This window comes from Bidens hawaiensis, unplaced genomic scaffold, assembly GCF_021521415.1.
Source record: "Bidens hawaiensis isolate Kalapana, Puna unplaced genomic scaffold, B.hawaiensis_p1.1 tig00000697_1, whole genome shotgun sequence".
NCBI classification, from domain to species: domain Eukaryota; kingdom Viridiplantae; phylum Streptophyta; class Magnoliopsida; order Asterales; family Asteraceae; genus Bidens; species Bidens hawaiensis.
In genome coordinates, this window is record NW_027491041.1 from 4077885 (window position 1) to 4096692 (window position 18808).

Sequence of the window (18808 nt, forward strand, 5' to 3'; positions counted from 1 at the left end):
GCGAAATATTAATTTCCTTTGGGACCCAATTATTCTATTTTAAGACGAAATCATTTGAGCCCTTATCATTGAACAAAACCTTCTTCATAGATGCCGTACTAGAGAATTTACCTAAATTATCCCGAACCAAATCCAATCGTCTTGCTAACTGTAACCTTCTCAAGGCAAGAGACTACTAGTTTCGGGAGTTTGACCGATTTGGAATTTTGTGAATTTTTTAATTAGAAAAACACACTAAAAAAGGACAATTTCAAATTTCTTCTCCAACACACCATACCATACCATACCATGGAATTCAAGTAGGTCCCACATTATCAATTTTTCATGAATATTGAATCAAAATCTTTCCGTTGGAGATCCATGGGCAATTCCGTCATTTCACATTCCAAACCTATGCATCATACACACCTCATATCTATCAACACAACACAACACAACGCAACACAGGTATCACCATTTCCCCTTTCTTTTTCCTTTGTGTCCCACCAAACGAACAAAGCTTCAAACTTTACCCATGAACAAAGCCCAAAACAAAACATTATTATTCCTCCATAATCTTGAAACCCCAAACTGGAGAAAACCAAAAACAAGAAAAAAGTTAGAGAAATTAAGAAGGGGGGTAGAGGCAGGAGCAGGAGTAGGAGTAGGAGGGTGTTTTGCTTCTTCTGGTTGAAGAAAAAGAGTGAAAAAAAAGAGCCAGAAAAAACACCAATGGCTAATCAAAGTCAGCCTCATGAGCAGCTTCAAACACTGATGCAAGCTGGCCAACTCTCTGGGAGTTTGAGTTTCAGTGGGCTAATGTCCAAAGAAGACGAAGAGATGTCTCAATCTGCCCTTTCAACATTTAAGGCCAAAGAAGAGGAGATTGAGAAGAAGAAATTGGAGGTTAAAGAAAGGGTTCAAGCTCAGTTGGGACGAATTGAACAAGAAACCAGACGTTTGGCTTCCATTCAAGAGGTTTTTTTGAATTTGGTTTTTTCGAAATACTTTTTATGGGTTTTTCTGGGTTTGTTGTTAATTTTCGTGGGTTGTTGATGATTTTCTTGATTATGCATGTTTTGGTGTTCAATTTTAGCTGAAGGTAAATTAGGGTTTCGTCTTGTTTTTAGGGGAAAATTGGTTCTGTGAATGTTTGATTTTTAAAATGACATTTTACATCTTCCAAGTGTTAGATCTGTTCTTTGTGAGCTTACTTTTTGAAGATATTGAATTTTGATTCAGTTACTTTTTTCATTTCATGTTTTCGAATTTGTAACAGATCTAATCAAAGTGTTTTTGTTGTAATTCAAAATTGCATCTTCAACGTTGTTCCCTTTTTGCCCTTGAATAATCCCAAATGAATCTTGACACAGATATTTTCAGTTTTTTTATTCCATAACGTTTATATTCTGATGCTTTCTATTTGAACTTTGAAATTTAAAATTAGAACCTTTTGACAATAGCCAATAATAAGTCAAAATTGGGGTTCTTCTTTAATCATGGAAGTAGTTGTCATTAATCAGACTTTAGAAAAATGAATATTTTTTTTCTTGAAAATGGATTGTAAATTGCATGTGTATCTTTAGAAAAATAGAAAACACAAAAACAAAATTATAATTATAATTAATACTAAGTAAAATATCAACTCATCAAGGTGGTATTCACGTTTACGTTTTACCTGATTATTGCGACTTTGAAGTAAAATATTCAGTATTAAGTTTTTGAAGGAAAAAATATTATGATTCTTGTGCATACAGATTGGGTTAAAGATAGCATCTACACAAGTGCAAAAAAAAATAATGAACCACCTAAACTAGGGGAGGCAATTGTTGACAAGACCAGAACCCGACACGAAAAGAAAAACAGGTTCTGTGTCGACTAACATGACCCATGTAAAAACGGGTCAGGTTCGGGTTAACGTGTATAAAAGCAGGTTGACACCGTTAACCAGCTTAGGTATTGAAAAGATCTTTTATATTTTTGTTTTTTTGTTTTCTGTTTTCCATTCTTCTAAAGATACACTTGCAATTTCCAATCCATTTTCAAGAAAAAATAGTCACATTACTCATTTGCTCTACTGACTCTAACTATATTCATTATGTTTTTAATGGAAAATCTTTTAAATTTTTGATAAATTTGTACTATGGCCGTCCTGAATTATCGTGCGTGCAGTTTAGGGTTGAAATCTTTGACACAAATAATAAATGTTGGTCAGTCGGGCTGCACATTTCAACCTGACACGATTTACAACCCTACTTTAAACTATCTTTGTGAAATTTTGTCAATCTTGGTGATGATGAGGAGTTTCCTTAAACATGATAAAAGTTAGTGGTGTGTTAGGTGAGGTGGATATGGTGTGCAGTTGGTGGTGCTAGAGAGTACATAATCTTGGTCATTAATTAGTATCAGGCTATCATCAACATATGTTTTGAGATACTAAATCATGGGAATCCAATGTCAGGAACTGGAAGCGCTTACCGATCCCATGAAGAAAGAAGTAACGCTTGTTCGTAAGAAGATTGACTCGGTCAACAAAGAGTTAAAGCCACTCGGACACAACTGCCAAAAGAAGGTATGCAATAAACCTCCCTTCTAAATTCATAAAAAAATCATAATCATAATATTACCATGATTAGTTTTTGACATCGTTAACTAATCCAGTTGTTTTCGAAGGGTAAAACTGTGATACAATTCTTGACACCATTAACCCCCAACCCAATTGTTTAAAGGGTAAAACCGTCTTTTAATCACTCTTGACGAAGTCAACCATCAGGGCCGGCTCCGAGGATTCAAATACCTCGGCCGAGCCGAAATAATAAGGCCCTTATGCCCTAACGAGTAACGAATATAATGTAAAATTTTTTAAACGACGATTAGCATTAAAATATAGTTTTTGGCTCAATATATTTAATAAGATGATTAAGATCCATTCAATTTTATAAATTTTTTTAAAGTATATTAAAAGAAATTTGGCACTCGAAAGTTACGGGCTTCAACCTATTGTCCGGCTCGCACTACCCTATGGTTGGCACGGCCTTTTATCTTAAAACTGTTGTAAATAATCTCATTTACAACACTTGCAAACATATATTACTTTGATTTGAGGTTTTTATAGAAACACTGCTTTTACATGACAAAGATGTTATTTTAGTTATAAATTTGTTAAAAATTATAATTTTCTTTAATAAAATAGTAATGTATAATACATATATAATAAATAATAATAAAAGTAATGTATAATAAGTTGAAAAGCTAAAACAACATAAACAGTTGAAAAGCTAGCTGTATTCATAATTTTTAATCTTATAATAATACGTTAATTTATGAAAAACTAAATGTATTCACAACTTTTAAACTTATAATAATAAGTTAATTTATACCTTAAAAGTTTGAAAAATATTTACCTACCATATCAATTTTGAAAATTTTTTAGGAGAAAAAAAAAGCTAAAAAGATAGAAAACTGTGTCTTAAATAGCATTTAATTAAAATATAATTAAATATTAGAGGTTTGGTGACCATTTCTCCTTCACCATTTTCCCATTTTCTGCAACTCATGTTCCACCTTCTTGAAAAAAAACAATTTGACGAGCTACTTTCCCTTTTATCTTCACCTTTTTCTGCAAGTTCATAACCGGAGAATGGAGCGATAGAGAAGGAGAGAGTGGTTTCAAGTTGAAAACAGATCGTCGAACAAGTTCAACATAAAATCTGGCGACCAGAACTTAGTGCCCCCGGAAATAACATGCCCCGGACGAAAGTCCAGCTCATCCATGCCTAGGGCCGGCCCTGTCAACCATTCTAGTCGTTTCTAAAGGGTAAAAGCATCTTTTTACTATTTTTGACATCGTTAACCCAACCAATTGTTTCTAAAAGGTATAGTCGTCTTTTAACCAATCCAGTTGTTTCTGAAGGGTAAAAAGTGTCTTTTCACAACTCATGACATCGTTAGCCCATCTAGTTGTTCTAAAGGGTAGAAACGTCTTTTTTCCACTCTTGGCATTGTTGACCACTCTGATTATTCCTGAAGGGTAAAACCGTCTTTTTAGAACTCTTGACATCGTTAACCATCTTGTTAATATAGGATAAAGCCGCCTTTTTACCATTAACGGCGAGAGAAACCGACTCCAGGTGAGTTCTAGCCCCATATCTTTGTTATGTTTTCGGAGCTGTGTGCATACTTCTAAGTGGCAGTTAAAAGGCTTATCTTAAGTGATAGGTATATGATACGTGTATGAGTGTGCATTGAAAGTTATTGCTATAGGATGGTTATGTGAATGAATGTGTATGTAAATATTATATGCATAAGGCAAGTTAATATGCGCTCATGATAGGGACCAGACCCTCATAATATCTGAGATGGCAGGGACCAGACCCTTATAATATCTGAGATGATAGGGACCAGACCCTCATAATATCTGAGATGATATGGACCAGACCCTTATATTATCTGAGATGATAGGGACCAGACCCTTATAATATCTGAGATGATAGGGACCAGACCCTTATAATATCTGAGATGTTAGGGACCAGACCCTTATAATATCTGAGATGTTTAAGATAGAATAGCTTATGGTATACCATAGGGTTTTATGAAAGAAAGTGTGTAAGTACGTATGCATGTATATAAAGTATGTGTGAAAGAAGTAATAGCAAAGTAAGGTATGAATACGTATCTTCGGATGCGTATGAGTAAGGTTAGGAATGTATTGTATGTTAAATTGATTAACTAGAACTCACTCAGCGTAGCTGACTTTTAGTATGCACGCAGGCAGATAGGTTGAGGCAGCTGGCTTGAGGAGGGACACATGGCACGAGCTGAAGAAACTGGCATCTATGAAGAAGTGTCATGACTATTTTATGTTATGTTATGAAAAGACAACTTGTATGTTAAGACGAAAATGAATGTTTGTAATGTGATGTTTGAAGTTTTAAATTATTCCGCGAAAGTTTAAATTAACTCTGATTTTAGAACGGTGTTTATGAGTAAATCCAACACCAAAGTAGGGTTACCAGGAATGGGGCCTTACACAAGAGGTGCCTTGTAGACTTCATTAAGAAAACGGACACTGCTTGGATGTACCGAACCCAAATGAGCACGAAACCTCGGTTCCCAACGGGCAAATTCAAACAGTTTTAGAAGTTTTGGATATTTGTTATAAGTACCAATTTCATTGTCCATAGTCAACATCTTTTGCATTTACACATTCTGAGAAGCCATATTATCACAAATTTGAAAAGTCAAGGACTACACTTGACAAAATTCAAAGATTATTGTTATTGTTCAAACGAATGAGAGTAACACGAATGAGAACATTAGCGAATGTATTTGATCAAACGAAAGGGAAATAGTAATGAATGTGAAATATAAACGAATCACTCCATTACTAACGAATGTGAATACTGTTTAGCGAATGAAGACATATAACAAATGTGAGAAAGTGAGTAGCAAATGGAAGTACACGAATGAGAAATGTAACTACTGTGTAACGAATGTGATTAGACTGAATGTGAGAACAAATGATTTTAACTAATGATCAGTTGGAGAGTAACGGATTAGTCTTTGTAACACCCGTCAACTTCCAGTTTAATGATTTAGCGCGTGTAAAGTTTGTATAACTCTTGGGACTTAACCGACGTTTCTCGGAAGCCTTTACGTCATCCCGGTACGTTAAAGAACTTCACTTTTCCTTCCATTTTGCCTTACACTTCAATTGGGAGGGGCCTGGATGTAAAATTTTTATATTATAATAATTAACAAAAAAAAATCCTAACCCTAACTCTATTCTCCATCCCGATCGGCCAAGAGCAGCCCCCCCCCCCTTGCAAAAATCTTCTGTGCAGCCAAGATTAAACCGTAAAACTTCAATTCAATGTCGTTTTTATGATTCCCCATGTCTTTTACACCTTAATTGATCATATTAACGCGCTTATTGGTCGTTAAGGTTGAGTTTTGATGATAACAGTTTGCTGACAGATTCGTATACGTTTATTGTAGGGTCTGTAACACGATGATAATCCATTGGTTTTGATCGATTCTTGATACCATGATGTTCTACTTTGAGTCTAGTTTCTAGAAAGGTATAATACGTAATTTTTGGACGAGATTTAAATGGTTTTTATGAATTTGTAAAATCGAGTGTCAAAGCTGATGCGGGATGACGGATTCTAGTTTGTCTTCCCGACATCATAACCCTTTTTCGACAGGTCCAAATTGGTTGTTTCCCAATAGGAATTATTTAATGTGGCTGGGTAATGATTTTTATAAAAATAAAACCATTTTGCTGCGCACTGAAATAGCTGCACATACATTTCTGTATTGGAGGAATTTTTATGAATTTCTTGTCCTCTAGAAAAATATAATAAAAATATTTTTATAATCCTAAAACATTTACTAAAGTCTGGTAAAAATTTAATAATTTATTTCAAAGGTTATCCTATATAATTAAATCCATCTTCGCATGCTAAAATCTGCACGTTTTACTTGTTATTGATCAATAAGTTCGTTTTAGGCTTAACCGGTGGATGTTCTATTGTATTCTTGTCGAGGCTTTTTGAAGTGAGTTTTTGCACCACAATCTTCCTAGGTATGTCCCGTATATCATAGTTAAAGATCATGTTCATAGGTGTTCGTTAAGTTGATCAACTAGTTGTAGTTTGATTGTTATGTTTGGTTGTCTAGAATTGTAGTTTGGCGCGTTTAATGCGAGGGTTGAAGTGATTAACGACCAATTCAGCTCGGGGACACTTGGTTTGATGTACGGGCTGTTCAAAATTCATTTTTATAAGTTATGGGGCTGAATTGGTTGTCGGTTACTCCAACGGGTTGGTACAACGCGCAGTTGTGTTTATTGAATAGTTGGTGCGTTGTACTTGCGGGTTACCGACCCATTTGACTCGTGTAGCGTCGTGTGGACTTGTTGGCTGTGATTTTATCATAATGGGTCCACACGGGGCTGAGTTGGATGTTAACGGCCTAAACGACTCCTAAACGCGCATGTTAGTGTCACCTAGTTCTCCCAGGGGCAAATTGGGAATTCTTTATTCCCGGGAGTTCCTAAGGGTTGTTTTGGTGAATGTGAGACCTCGGGGGCTATTGTGATTAAGTTTGATGAGGTCGAGGGTTTAGGTAACTTGAATCATGTTAGAACGTCTCGTAGGATAAACGAGTCATCTTGACGTCATTAGTATTGATTGAATGTAAACCGACAGGTGTTTGAGTTTTGGGATTTCTTAGGGATTCTCTAGCTCGTGATGAATCCGTGTCTTGTGTCAGGTGAGTTCTTGATGCCCCGTTTAACTCTTTTTATGTTTTGGGCTAGCAAGCACACTTAAGCGATTTTGCTTGATGAAATGTTTTAAATGATTTTACATAGGCTTGCTAGTATTGGTAGGCCTTGGAATATTAAAGAATGTGTGTATGTATATATATATTATAGAATGACCAATATTTGGCGAATGTTGTAGTCGTCTCGACTACTGAATGTTGCGTATGCCTACTTTGTGGTTGCATGCGCTGAATGTTACGTGTTTGGGTTGTACGTTTGCTCGACCCTGAATGTTATTATTGAATGTTACATATATATATATATATATATATATATATATATATATATATATATATATATTTATATATATAGGAATGTACGTATAGAGATGTTTATGCGTAAGGATGATTATTTATTAAATGTAATGACCTAACTGATGTATTTTTGTTTACAGTTTTAAAACCGTTGGAATGATTATTAAGACTTTTGTTACTTATTTAATACTTGAACTCACTCAGCTTAATCTGACTTTGTGTGCATGTTAGTGTGAGTTTCAGGTTAGGAAGAGGATGCCTTATCGCTTGGACGTGCACGAAGCTACTTGGACGGTAAAGGGCATACGAGATTTGAAGATTTTATTATTAAACATTTATTTTTAAAATTTTTTAATAAAGATAATTATGTTGGTTTTGGGCAAAATTCTCGGGTTTTGGTAACTTATTTTGTTATTTACGTTTTCTGCCGAATTATACTCTGTGATGCTTATTTTAATGAAAAGAATTGTTTTTAAGTTTAATTATTTTTACGAGTGTTTTGAATGATTAACAACTGTGGGGTTCCCGGGGTTCGGGGCCTTACAAGTTGGTATTAGAGCCATGGTTCGAGGGATCCGAGCATCCCCGAATGCTTGGACTCGAACTATAAGAGAAAAACTAGTATGCCCACCGCTAGTAGCTACACGCCAAGAGGTAACTTTAAATTATTTAGTCATTCCTTTGAATTTGAAAGTTTTCAGTATGTGATTAATTGTAAAGTGTTAGATAGAATGCTAATGTGGTTAGAGGCAGGGGGTGCTTAGGACGGGCCGGTGAAGTAAACGACTAATAACACTTGATCAACGTTATAAGCAGTTTACCCTTACCTTCCATGTTCTAAATACCACTTGTGTCTGACTATGTTAGGGTTCCGTCTTTGTAGGGATAGGATTTGGCTAACTCTCGAGTCGTTAGCGTTAAAGTTCATCTTATTCCCTAAATTCTCCTGTTCGTTTCCCATTCTCTCGAACGCTTTGCACGTAATTGTTTAGCTGAGGCGTAGCATGCTGTCACTCCGGGTTCCTTGGTACTTGACCGCTTAAATTCCTCGCTCCTTCAAGAATGTATGTGCAACTGTTTAGCTAAGTAGGAGCGTAATGTTATCCCAGATACCTTTCTACTTGATGATTACCGGCGGCATTCTTATTTTATTCGGGCACCAGTAGAAGTTTTGTGTCTACCGCTTTCTGTTCATCGTTGAATAAATCACCCGAGTGCGTAGTCGATGTGTTTGAGGTTGAGGTTGCCGTAGGAAAATCTGTTTCCGTGTAGGGCTACCATCGGTGATGTTCCTATCGTTCGGGATTTCTTGAATGTATCTCCAAATGATTTGTCATATGTGCCGCCGGACCGCGAGGTCGAGTTCCAGATAGATCTCGTGCCGGGCGCAAGACCCGTTGCTCGATCCCCTTATCGTCTAGCACCGAATGAGATGAAAGAACTTATGGCCCAGTTGGAAGACTTGCTCGAAAAGGGCTTCATTCGACCGAGCATCTCACCTTGGGGTGCCCCGGTCCTGTTCGTTAAGAAGAAGGACGATAGCATGCGAATGTGCATTGACTACCGTGAATTGAATAAGCTCACAGTTAAAATCGGTACCCTCTCCCAAGGATCGACGACTTATTTGATCAGCTCCAAGGAGCTAGTTGGTTCTCTAAGATCGACTCTAGATCCGGGTATCATCAGTTGAAAATTCGGGAGGAAGACATTCCTAAGACCGCCTTCCGCACTCGTTATGGGCATTATGAGTTCCTCGTGATGTCTTTCGGTTTGACCAACGCACCGGCTGCGTTCATGGATCTTATGAACTGGGTGTGTAGGTTGATGCTCCACCGATCAGTCATTGTATTCATCGATGACATTCTTGTATATTCCAAAAATGAATCCGATCACGCCGGTCATCTCACGGAAGTTTTGGAAGCTCTGCGGAAGAACAACTTGTATGCGAAATTTTCTAAGTGTTCCTTCTGGTTGCGTGAGGTTCAATTCTTGGGTCATGTTATTAACCCGAGTGGTATTCTGGTTGACCCTGCAAAGGTGGAAGCCGTGAATGAATGAGAGTCTCCTAAGTCTCCATCTGAAATCCGTAGTTTTCTGGGTTTGGCGGGGTATTACCGCCGCTTTATTCCCGACTTTTCGAAAATTGCTTCTTCAATGACCAAGTTAACTAAGAAGAATGTTAAGTTCGTTTGGGGTACGGAGCAGGATGAGGCTTTTCTCGAGTTGAGGAACAGATTGATGCATGCCCCGATTTTAGCTTTACCCGATGGCACCGATGACCTGGTGGTTTATTCTGATGCCTCTTCTCAGGGGCTTGGGTGTGTTCTGATGCAGCGAGGTCGAGTCATCGCGTATGCCTCACGGCAATTAAAGCCTCACGAGACGAATTATCCTACTCACGATTTGGAGCTTGCGGCCGTTGTGTTTGCGCTTAAGTTGTGGCGGCATTATTTGTACTGTGTTCCTTGCGTTATCTATACCGATCATAAGATTTAAAGTATTTCTTCGAACAAAAGGAACTGAATATGCGCCAGCGTTGATGGTTGGAGTTGATTAAGGATTATGACTTGGAGATTATGTACCATCCAGGTAAGGCCAACGTGGTGGCTGACGCGTTGAGCCGGAAGGAGAGACCGAAGCCGATTCGTGTAAAATCTTACCAGCTTATCCTTAAACCTGATATTTTGAAGCAAATAGCTAGCGTTCAGAATGAGGCTTTGCAGGTGGAATGGATTATGTCAGAACGTGTTTGGGGTCAGAAGAAATTGTTGGAAGACGTCGGTGACAGGGTGAAGTATAAGGATAGTCGTTTATGGGTACCGAAGTATGGGGGACTCAGAGATAAAATTTTGGATGAGGCACACAAGTCGCTCTATTCTATTCACCTGGGCGCGACCAAGATGTACCAAGACTTGAAGAAAAATTATTGGTGGCCTGCGATGAAGTTTGAGGTGGCTCAGTACGTGAGTAAATGTTTGACGTGTCTACAAGTTAAGGCCGAGCATCAAAAGCCGTTCGGGAAGCTTCAACCTTTAGAAGTACCTGAGTGGAAGTGGGAGCATCTTACTATGGATTTTGTGACTAAATTGCCTCGTACTCCTAAGGGTAGTTCTGACACCATTTGGGTAATTGTTGATAGATTGACCAAGAGCACTCATTTCTTGCCGATCCGAGAGACTTTTAATTCCAAGCAGTTGAACGATGTGTTTATTCGTGAGATCGTTTCTAGGCACGGGGTGCCGATATCTATTGTTTCGGATAGGGATACGCGTTTTACATTCAGGTTCTGGAAGAAGTTTCATGAGGAGATGGGCACCAAACTCCTCATCAGTACTGCTTATCACCCGCAGACGGATGGTCAGTCCGAGAGGACCATTCAAACTCTCGAGGATATGTTACGGGCTTGTGTTATCGATTTTGGTGGTAGTTGGGATCGTCACTTACCGTTGGTAGAGTTCTCGTATAATAACAGTTATCACGCCACGATTGGAATGCCACCGTTTGAGATGTTGTATGGTAGGAGGTGCAGGACTCCAGTCTGTTGGGGTTCCATTGGTTAGAAGCAGTTGGGTATTTTGGAGGTGGTCGAGGCTACGACTGAGAAACTCGACAAGATTAAAGCGTTTATGAAGGCCGCCCAGGACCGACAAAAGTCTTATGCGGATAAAAGGCGAAGACCTATTGTGTTCAAGGTTGGGAATCGGGTTATGTTGAAAGTTTCTCCTTGGAAGGGCATTATTCGTTTTCGTAAGAGGGGGAAGCTTAGTCCGAGGTTTATTGGTCCGTTGCGTATTTTGTCCCGAGTTGGTGAGGTAATATAGGCTGGAATTGCCTGATGAGCTCGCGGGGATTCATCCTACCTTCCATGTGTCCCATTTGAGGAAGTGTTTAGCGGATGAGAAGGCCCATGTGCCTCTTGTTGATATTGAGCTTGATAGTAAGCTAAACTACGTGGAGGAGCCTATTGCTATACTTGACCGTCAGGTGAAGGTGCACTGGAGGCACCGTAGGGGTTCCGAGGCTAATTCGGAATCCGAAGATGAGATGATGAAACTGTATCCGAATTTGTTCCTGTTGCATCGGGATTCGGGGACGAATCCCATTGTAAGGGGGGTGGACTTGTAACACCCGTCAACTACCGGTTTAATGATTTAGCGCGTGTAAAGTATGTATAACTCTCGGGACTTAACCGACGTTTCTCGGAAGCCTTTACGTCATCCCGGTACGTTAAAGAACTTAACTTTTCCTTCCATTTTGCCTTACACTTCAATTGGGCGGATGTAAAATTTTTATATTATAATAATTAACAACAAAAAAATCCTAACCCTAACTCTATTCTCCATCCCGATCGCCCAAGAGCAGCCCCCCCGTCCTTGTGAAAATCTTCTGTGCAGCCAATATTAAACCGTAAAACTTCAATTCAAGGTCGGTTTTATGATTCCCCATGTCTTTTACACCTTAATTGATCATATTAACACGCTTATTGGTCGTTAAGATTGAGTTTTGATGATAACAGTTTGCGGACAGATTCGTACACGGTTATTGTAGGGTCTGTAACACGATGATAATCCATTTTTTTTATCGATTCTTGATTCCATGATGTTCTACTTTGAGTCTAGTTTCCAGAAATGTATAATACGTAATTTTTGGACGAGATTTGAATGGTTTTTATGAATTTGTAAAATCGAGTGTCAAAGCTGATGTGGGATGACGGATTCTGGTCTGTCTTCCCGACGTCATAACCCTTTTTCGACAGGTCCAAATTGGTTGTTTCCACTTCTGAAAGTTATTATTTTGAGTTAGAAACCAAACCCAATTGGAATCATTTAATTTGGCTGGGTAATGATTGTGATACATCCCGAAAAGATTTAGGATGTGCACTAATGCAGAGAAACAAGGTTATAACATACGCTTCCCAACAATCAAAAGCACACGAAAAAAAATATATTATCCTTGACCCGGAGTAAGGGACGATTGCTTTTGCACCTAAGACATGGGAATACAACTTATATGCCATCAAATGCACAAATTACATGAATCATAAAAGCCAATTACCTACAATTGATCTGACAAAACTAAATATAAGGTAAGGAAGACGAGTAGAGTTGTGGAGCAATTGTAATTATGAAAACCAATGCCTTAAGATGAAAGAATAAAGTTAAACACTAGAAAGTACGAGCATTTGAAACCTTATTAGAAAAATTCATATCACCCAAAAGAAAGCCCTAAGAGCATAACATTTAGATAACAAAATCTTGTCCGGGGACGAGCAAAACTTTGGAAACAAAACTAATGAAATTTTATACCTCAAACAAACCGAGTCTGGATTCCAACCTTTGGTAAACTATATGACTTGATCACGGACGAAGCACATAAGTCTAAAAATTCTATTCATCCAGGTGCCGATAAAATATACAAAGATTTAAAGGAGTATTATTGGTGGTCCAATTGTCTAACTCATGGTAGAATTAAAGCAAAATATCAAAATCCCTCAATAATGTTACAGCAACTGGAAACACCCAGTGGAAGTGGGAAAAGATTACTAGGGGCCTCGTAACACCCTTTCATATATCATCCCGAGAACATAGTATAGTCCGGGTATTAATTAACTGACTAACTTAATATGCACACTCCCTCCCGATCCATAACAACTGCACAACTGAAAGGCCCGCCTACCATTATGTCAACAAAATCATATTTATTTAATGAAACGAGCAAACTTAAGAAACCGAATTGGTTTAAGCATAACCTGTCATTCCCAAACAAGCGATCGATCAGGACGAACTATACAGAAACTAGGAGAATTACCTTGCACCTTTTATATTAAATCTTGGAGTAAATTAGGACCAACATTTTCCACCTGGCCTAATCTTGTATACTAATAATTATCATAATATTATATGAGCGGCACTATAACCTGTATAATAGAGCATGAATATAAATCGCTACTTCATTAGGCTGAAAGTGGGCGACACTCAAAAATCAAAATTCAAGTTGATTCTAGAAACCACAAATAAAGCTCGTAAGATTTAAAAACAAACTGAAAGCCGCCTGAGACTGAAAAAAGAAATATAATGATGTACATAATAACTTGTTAACCTTTGAAAGGTGTTATTTGAGTTGAGGAAACCGATAAGCTAACATCAACATATACGGAACCATACGAAGTTATCTCGAAATTTAATTCCATAGCAAATCGACTAAACCATATTTAATGTCGAGTTTTAGTCCTACTAATAACTTCCTATATACGGAAACAAACAAGTGCCATACTGACGAGGCGGAGATAATACCACTTGAAAACTTACTTATAACTAAACTTGGTAAAGAACCCATATGAATAATGGACGAGAAATTCAAACAGATACGACTCGTCAAAAATTTCATTGATCAAACTTCGGTAAAATCCACAACAGGGAAACAAATATATTTGAAAATGAAAACAAATACTCCTGTTTATCCCTAAGGAACGTATAATTGGCATATTGAATTTCAGAGACGAAATTTCTTAACGGGGGGAGAATGTGACATTTGTGACAAAATCGGATACACCTCAGTATTTACAAACCGAATAAGCGATTAACCGCTTATTGCGTATCGAACAAAAGATTAACCCAACGGGTCAGGTTATGACCCAGATATCTCGTAGGGCCATCTGTAAGTGATATATGTCTAATATAAGCCAACATACTGATATTATGACCTTAGTATGATAGCAAACCAGTTAAACGAAAACATGCTCGTTTAACTATCCGCTATGAACTTAAACACGAAGGAGACTTACAAAACAAGCATTGTATCATCCGTTAAGCCGAAAAATATTTACAAAACACTTAGTGGGTATGTTTTAAGTGATCCGTGAAAATATTTTTGATTTTTACAAAAAAATAGTATGTTTTTATAAAATTAAACAAAAATAGCCGAAAAACACTCGTTTTCGCATGTTTGTCATACCCGATATTTTTCGCTCCAAAAACTGAATCCGAAATAAAATTGTACTTGGCTTTTCACATTAGGGCATGCAAAACGAGGCATGTTGGCCAAATGAGGCCCAAGGGGGCCCCTTTTTTGACTTGCGTACGTTAAGGGGTTCCCCCCCTAAACTTCCTTTTTATTATTTATATTACACTTGAGATATTTTTGAAAATGGTACAAAAACATGTTTTTATCATAGACATGATTAGGAATCAGAATCATACTCTGTTTTGGCCATAAACACGGATTAGAGGGTTCAAACGACGTTTTACGGTTCAAAGGTTCGGTTTAACATCCTAGTCGAAACCCTAAGTTCCAAGGCTGCCATATTGCTGAAACATGCTTGGTTTGTGACATAGGACCTGTACTTAGCTTACATAGAAGCACACGGACCCAGAAACTTGATTAAAAGGGAAAAAACGGACGAAAACCGCAAAGGTAATGCCGAATTGCTCGATTACGGGCTGTTTAGGATTCGATTGTGGTGCATATTGTTAGGTTATAAAGTTTTGGAGGGACATCAGGGACAATATGATTGAGTCCCTGTCCAAATTTGATAATTTTGCGACCATCCGAGAATATTTGGCGAATTTATTACCGATTTGGGGTGTTTATTTGGGAAAATACTTAAAATTCTTAAAAAATTATGAAATTTTGTGGGGAACTTAGATATGACATAATATGATCATATATGAAATTTGGGGTCATTTAGAAAACCCTAAATATGTATTTGTGGATTCGTGTTTGTTCGGGTTTTCATAGTCGGTCTTGGCTCAAAAATGATATTTGGAAAGGTTGTTAGCTTCTGGAATTTTTACAGGTTGTTTTGGAAATATTTTGATCACTCAAGAATTTTGGCAGATTTTTCGAAAATCGTTTGGTATAAACAGATGATTTTCGGGTTAAATATAGCATATAAAATTAGTTTTTATAAATTTATAAACAAGTTAATAATTCCAGAAATATTTTTATAAAAATGTACATATATTAATTGTAAGTGGCTAAATTTTCATAATTTAATGATAAACAGATAATTAATTGTGCTAATTTGAAGATTAAACAAATTCAATTATGATAAAACCGACAAGTTCGTGATTAACGAACCTGTTGGAATATCAGAACATCAAGAGTGATTAAAAATCATATTTTTGGATTGATTAAATAAAAACAAACTTTTTGTGGGAAATTCGGACAATTTGGATAGATTGTGCGCATTTTTCTCCAAATAAAATTGAATAAACGGAAATGAGTCCCGTGGCGAATCAAGACCCCTAAATTGTGATCTTTCTTTATAACTTAATCATTTTATCAATCAACACGTTTACCCAAAATTACATCCCCATACCTGTTTTCTAAACGCATAAACGATCAACTTGGCCTAGCTTGTGAAACGGAGAAACTGAGCCAAGTTCGATTTTAAGTATTAGGCACTGAACAACATCACAATTTAAGCATATTCTCACTTTCTGGGTGTAACAGCTATACCCAGTTTAGTATAAACATTATAATAATATTAAAATATTAATATTATTATAATATTGATTATAGGGTTTGAGTGCTAGCAAGCAGAACGAACCACCATCTGATACTGGATTGAATATCTACTAAACCATGAGTTTCATGACCCCACATTTAAACTGCTTTTAGGAACTTTTGGGGTGAAAAACATGTTGATACATATCTATATACTCTGAATTGTTTGACGATGGGAATTATCTAAGTGCTAACACAAAAAATTCCCCACGTACACAGTGATTAATTTGACAAACTCAAACAGAATCGGCTAGTTGTCGTGTCACACTTAACGCCGTTTGCACATGACCGTAATTATGCAAACATGATATGTATTGTTAGACATAGCTACTCGGGGCATGTTGTGGGCGGAAGGGGAGTCACAACGGTTGATTGAGCATGGGAAATGGAGGCATGTAGCACAGACAGTCTAGGCTTTATTGTAACTTATCATAATTACATCATAAACATACAAACAAACGTACTTGCAAACGTACATACATACATACTTGCGTATTTACAAACTATGATTGTTGTACGCACAACTAATTTCTTGAAACTCGTGAAACTCACCAACTCTTTGTAGTTGACCCGTTTTAACATGTTTTCAGGTATACAGGACTTGGATTAGGAAGTCAATGTGCTACGTGTTTGACTTGCGATCAATGCTGCGTGAATTGATGCAGGTATGCTAACAGGCTGGATTTAGTTTGTATCACCTAGCTATAAAAGAAGTTAGATCGATGTAAAATACCTTAAATTAGTTTGTATTGTTCTTTTTAAACAATGTGGTTGATACGAGGGGTGTCTGTTACATTTCGGTTTTACACTTCCGCATTTTTGCTAGTCAGGGTGTGACTGTAAGGCCCCGTTCTCGGTAACCCTACTTTGGTGTTGGATTTACTCATAAACACAGTTCTAAAATCAGAGTTAATTAAAACTTTCGCGGAATAATTTAAAACTTCAAACATCACATTACAAAACATTCATTTTTATCTTAACGTACAAATTGTCTTTCCATAAACATTAATTAAAACCTTCATGACACTTCTTCGTAGATGCCAGTCTCTTTAGCTTATGTCATGCGTCCCTCCTCAAGCCAACTGCCTCAACCTATTTGCCTGCGTGCATACTAAACAACAGCTACGCTAAGTGAGTTCTAGATAATCAATTAACATACATTACATTCACATCCTTACTCATATGTGTCCGAAAATACGTATTCATACCTTACTTACTATCACTTCTTTTATACATACTTTATTTACATGCATACGTACTTACATACTTTCTTTCATAAAACCCTATGGTATACGATAAGCTATTCTATCTAAAACATCTCAGATATTATGAGGGTTTGGTCCCTATCCTCTTAGATATTATGAGGGTCTCGTCCCTATCATCTCAGATATTATAAGGGTTTGGTCCCTATCATCTCAGATATTATAAGAGTCTGGTCCCTATCATCTCAGATATTATAAGGGTTTGGTCCCTATCATCTCAGATATTATGAGAGTCTGGTCCCTATCATCTCAGATATTATAAGGGTCTGGTCCCTATCATCTCAGATATTATAAGGGTTTGGTCCCTTCTATCTCGTTTAGGCATACAATTATACCTGTCTCGTCGATCATCCATACATTTCATCATACGTGCATACTTTACCTGTCTTATGTATGTATATATATATATATATATTATATACATACATGTTCATTTATACTATTATCATATAATAATAACATTCAATACATTGTCATACACGTATCATACACTTATCAATTAAGTAAATGTATTTGCTATCACATAAGAGTATGCACACAGCCCCGAAACATAACAGATAAAGGGCTAGAACTCACCTGAAGCCGATTCCTCTCGCCGTTAATGTTGATGCCTTTCCTTAGCTGTGCACGGCTAACTATACAACATATTACAAGTGTCAATTATCAATTACTACTATCTCATACACCTATGCTAATGAAACGCTCAGCTAACGGGGGTCTGGGAGCAGCGCCCCTGGTAGCGGGGTCTAGGGGCGGCAACCCCTAGCAAGGTCCAAGGGGCAGAGCCCCTGGCTGGGGTCGAGCTAAATCGGGTAACATTTTGCAACAACTTAAAACATTACTAATTTTATTTTCTTTAATATGTCCTTTATCAAAAATGCATCAGAAAATGAATTGGGTCCCATTTTGCAACAACTTAAAACATTTCGCATGACCTTTTCGCTTCGCATGACCTTTTCGCTTCGCATGACTTTTTCGCTTCGCATGGCTGTGCGATGCGAAATCGACTAATGCGAAAATACCTCATTTTCTTCATTTTTTGCATTTTTAAGCTAAATTACTCCGTGACTCTTCCTTAGGACCCGATTTTACCCTTTTTATGGGTTTTGGGTTGCACCAACTTTGTATACCCGCGTTTTAAGAGGTCTGAACATCACCTTTTTGTCCTATATCAACCCGTGAGGTTATAACTCACAAAGTTTATGTTTTTCTTACATCTTACAACCCGATCTATCGTTCTATCACCTTGCTTGTCGAATTCGACCATAAAACTTAACCTTTTTAACCAAAACTCACCTTTTTCTTCGGGTTTGGTTCGGAACTGAACACTACGTAGATCTTGACGTGTTCTTGTTGTTTGAAGACACTTGAACACCAAGATCTTCCTTGCTTTAGCCCGGATTCGGATTCGGATTCGGATTCGGGTCTTGAGAGAAAATGTGTGTTCTAGTGTGTGTGTGAAAGGAAGGAAATGGTGA

General features: G+C 37.4%; 1 protein-coding gene across 1 annotated transcript; it reads left to right on the forward strand.

The window, feature by feature from the left end:
* Positions 1-627: 627 nt before the first annotated feature.
* Positions 628-2706, forward strand: LOC143531681 (uncharacterized). The gene is made up of 3 exons (XM_077026928.1): positions 628-957; positions 2441-2551; positions 2641-2706. Exons 1-3 carry the CDS (start codon positions 712-714, stop codon positions 2704-2706), a joined length of 423 nt encoding a protein of 140 aa, XP_076883043.1. The 5' UTR covers positions 628-711.
* Positions 2707-18808: the final 16102 nt, after the last annotated feature.

What these genes read in the sequence shown, in the direction of transcription:
- LOC143531681 (XM_077026928.1), top strand. Translation starts at nt 712, where the DNA reads ATGGCTAATCAAAGTCAGCCTCATGAGCAGCTTCAAACACTGATGCAA. An exon ending in GTTTGGCTTCCATTCAAGAG is followed by an intron (nt 958 to 2,440) that starts GTTTTTTTGAAT and finishes ATCCAATGTCAG; the next exon opens with GAACTGGAAGCGCTTACCGA. An exon ending in GACACAACTGCCAAAAGAAG is followed by an intron (nt 2,552 to 2,640) that starts GTATGCAATAAA and finishes TAACTAATCCAG; the next exon opens with TTGTTTTCGAAGGGTAAAAC.